At 49.4% G+C, this 3,236-nt stretch overlaps 1 protein-coding gene across 2 annotated transcripts in view; it reads left to right on the top strand.

Annotated features, from left to right (window-relative positions):
- Positions 1-201: 201 nt before the first annotated feature.
- The window catches only part of clec14a (C-type lectin domain containing 14A), a 12,409-nt gene continuing 9,374 nt past the window's right edge, over positions 202-3,236 (top strand). Inside the window, exons 1-2 of one of the 2 annotated variants that reach the window (XM_014022132.1) lie at positions 202-373; positions 1,704-3,224. In XM_014022132.1, coding sequence (XP_013877586.1) covers positions 1,752-3,068 — 1,317 coding nt within the window. In that variant the 5' untranslated portion in view covers positions 202-373; positions 1,704-1,751 and the 3' untranslated portion in view covers positions 3,069-3,224. Of the gene's footprint in view, positions 374-1,341; positions 3,225-3,236 lie in introns of those variants that run through there. The other variant, XM_014022131.1, reaches the window with a different exon arrangement.

Genomic DNA, 3,236 nt, shown 5'->3' with positions numbered 1-3,236 from the left:
AAACAAACCTTTAATCTGATGATGAGACTGAAGTTTGGTCACAGTGACTCAAACCTCTCTGAATCAGTGGAGCTGACGTGTTCTCCTGGAGGAAAGCAGCTTCCCTATCGAGACAGAACACACTTCCTGTCGAGGAGGAAGAGGAGGAGGAGGAGGAGAGGAAGGTGAGGCCAACAGTCTGGCAGCAGAGACCCTCAGAAGGAGAAGCTGGAACAGAAAGTGATGAGAGACCAGAACACAGTTTTAAAGACGGGAACAAGTGGAGACGGAGCAGAAGCTGCAGAAAAAGCTGCTCAGAATAAACAAGAGAATTTTTTTAAATTAATCTTTTCTACAGATTTGTGAAGGAAAAAAACAGGACAAGTCCAAAACGGTAAGAAAAACTCAAAACTCACCAAACATCCTGCTGAGAAACTGATCTGGATGAAACTCTGTGGAAAATAAGTTAAAACAAAGTGAAGCTAAAATGATGGATTTGTTTTTAAAACAAGTGAAAATTCAGTTTGATCTGAAGCTGCTGTTCAGTTTTCAGCTGCAGGAAACAGAACGAATCAGCTAAAAACATCAGGTTAAAATAATCTGGTAGCACWTACAGTTTATAGACAGGTTATTAATTCATCTGTAAACACCTTATAAATCATYAATAACGGTTTATTAAGCATTAATTAAAGAGACAAAACTGTTTCAAATCTGCTCATCCAACAAATTAACAAGACATGAAACAGGATGGGGAGGGGGGTAAAAGCTCAGAAACCAGCAGTAAACAGACACTGGTTCACCTGACTGATGAGGACTGATACACCTGAAGCTCTCCTCACCTGTTTCAAATGTTCTGAATGGGTTTTCCTACATGGAGCTGCTCCATGTCAGGGGTCTCCAACCAGCAGCTCGTTTAAAGCAGCTCTTCACTGCTTATCAAAAATTAGGAGAAGATTTAATTTAATTTGTCACTTGCCAAATAAAATTTCATTTAATTCCAATCGATCTATAGACGTCCCTCCCCCTTGGTTGTCAATCAAACAGTTTAGGGTCAGTATGGTTGATCGGCAGACAACGTGTGGTTACGTGGTTGTTCGGTGTTTGTTTTCGCACACATAAACCCTCTGACACACACTGTGCAGAGCTCCTGGGAGACCCTACGGCTGTGGGCAGGGTTGCTTCCCGCTGGAGTCTACAATGTGGAGAAAAAAACCTGTCACCTGCAGGGGCGGAGCCAGGGGGTGGCCAGGGGTGGCCATGGCCAACACAGACAAATCTTTGTCCACCCTGCTGTACACACCCCTTCCACAGTGAAACAACCTTCAGGGGTGTAATAACCCTCCTGAACAGTTGGTGGCAGTGTTTAACAGTTTGAAACATCACCAAACTCAAAGAAGTGACAAAATGTAAATGTTTTCTTCATGTTATCTGACWGATGGTGASAAATGTTTTTGTTTTTTGTCATCAKAACACAGTGTCATTTTCTGTCCTGAAGGCTGCATGATGCTCTGTCCCGTTAGGTTATGAGTAGACTGTAGACAGACACGGCTGTTGAAGCCTCGGGTCTTCATGGATCAGTTTGTTGGGTCCGGGGGTACGGGGGTCTCCTCAGGTGTTTGACAGGGTCCATGTTTTGGGTTTGGGGTCCTGATGGACGGTGGACCCGGTCTGAGTTTCAGGTTTTCATTCAGATTATATCTTGAGTTGATTTTTTGTTTCCACAGAATCATCATCATCATCTTCATCATCCAAAGGGGGCGGAGCTAAGACAGATGGAGGTGCGGCTCTGCAGCTGCTGGACGTCTCTGTGGACAGTTGTCCTCCTGCTGAAAGGCGTCTCGTCAGACCCGTCCTCGCAGACCCGGTTCACTCCGATCCGGACCAGTGCCAGCTTTAATGAGGCCATGAGGACCTGCAGTCCAGGAGTTCTGCCCTCCACAGCCACAGAGCAGGAAGTCCAGCAGATCCTGGAGGTCCTCAGGAGGTCGAAGCCAGACCAGTACGAGCTGACGGTCTGGATCGGACTCAGGAAACCGGCTAAGGACTGCACGGATCCATCTCTCCCGCTCAGAGGGTTCAGGTGGGAAGATAGTGGGTCACACGAGTCCAAGGTCCACACCTGGATGGAGGAGCCCAAACTCACCTGTACGGAGGCCAGGTGTGCTGCTCTGAAGATCCAGTCTGTCCGGTCCGCTCCGAGGCTGGGTCTGGTTCCGGTCTCCTGTAGAACCCACTTCCAGTACTTCTGCAAGATGGAGCAGGGAGTGGTCCTGGACGGTCCGGGGACCACAACCAGACCTGCAGCTACGAGTCCAAAACTGGACCAAACCAGACCTGCAGCATTCAGACCCGACCCAACAGAACCAGGACAAGATGCTGAACCCAGTCATGGATATGGAGCCAGTCCTGGTTCTGAACTCAGTCCTGAACCCAGTCCTGATTCTAAACCCAGTCCTAGTTCTGAACCAAGACCTGGTTCTGAACTCAGTCCTGGTTTAGAACTCAGTCCCGGTTCTGATCCCAGTCCTGATTCTGAACCCAGTCCTGAACCCAGTCCTGGTTCTGAACTCAGACCTGGTTCTGGAGCCTGTCAGTACAGCAGCGTCAGCAGCATCCGGGCCTTCAGTCTGGACCCCAGGAACAGCAGCAGGATGCAGGTGGAGTGCTGGTCCGACACCAAACTGGACCTGTTCTGTTCAGGTGAGGTTTGGCTGACAGAGGGCGGCGCCCCGGTTGACCTGAGCAGGATCTGTCAGAAGTGTCCCGCAGGGTTTCAGAAGGACCCKTCGGGTCGCTGCGTGGACGTGGACGAGTGCAGCTCAGGTGAGCCCTGCAGACACACCTGTGTGAACACGGCAGGCTCCTTCAGCTGCGTCTGCGCAGACCCCTCRGACCAGGACCCCTCCTGCAGCGCCCCCGTCCTGCAGGAAGAGAGACAAGACCAGGGCTCCTTGTTGGCCATCCTGGTCCCAGTTCTGGCCGCGCTGGCGGGTCTGCTGGTTCTGGTGGTGGTGCTCGCCGTGACGATCAGGTGCTGCATGAAGAAGAGGAGGAAAGAGAAAGAGACCGACAGGAAGGAAACACCGTGAGAAAATTTAAAGGTTCAGCTGAGGAAACACAAAGATCCAAACTGAAACTGTTGGTTTCAGGTTCTACAGCTTTATCAGAACCAAATTACAGTTTTATCAGAACCAAACTACAGTTTTATCAGAACCAAACTACAGTTTTATCAGAACCAAACTACAGTTTCATCAGAA

This window comes from Austrofundulus limnaeus, unplaced genomic scaffold (genome assembly GCF_001266775.1).
Source record: "Austrofundulus limnaeus strain Quisiro unplaced genomic scaffold, Austrofundulus_limnaeus-1.0 Scaffold318, whole genome shotgun sequence".
In the NCBI taxonomy this organism is placed as follows: Eukaryota; Metazoa; Chordata; class Actinopteri; order Cyprinodontiformes; family Rivulidae; genus Austrofundulus; species Austrofundulus limnaeus.
The sequence above is the reverse complement of the archived record's forward strand: the minus strand, read 5'-3'. Positions and strand labels throughout refer to the sequence as shown.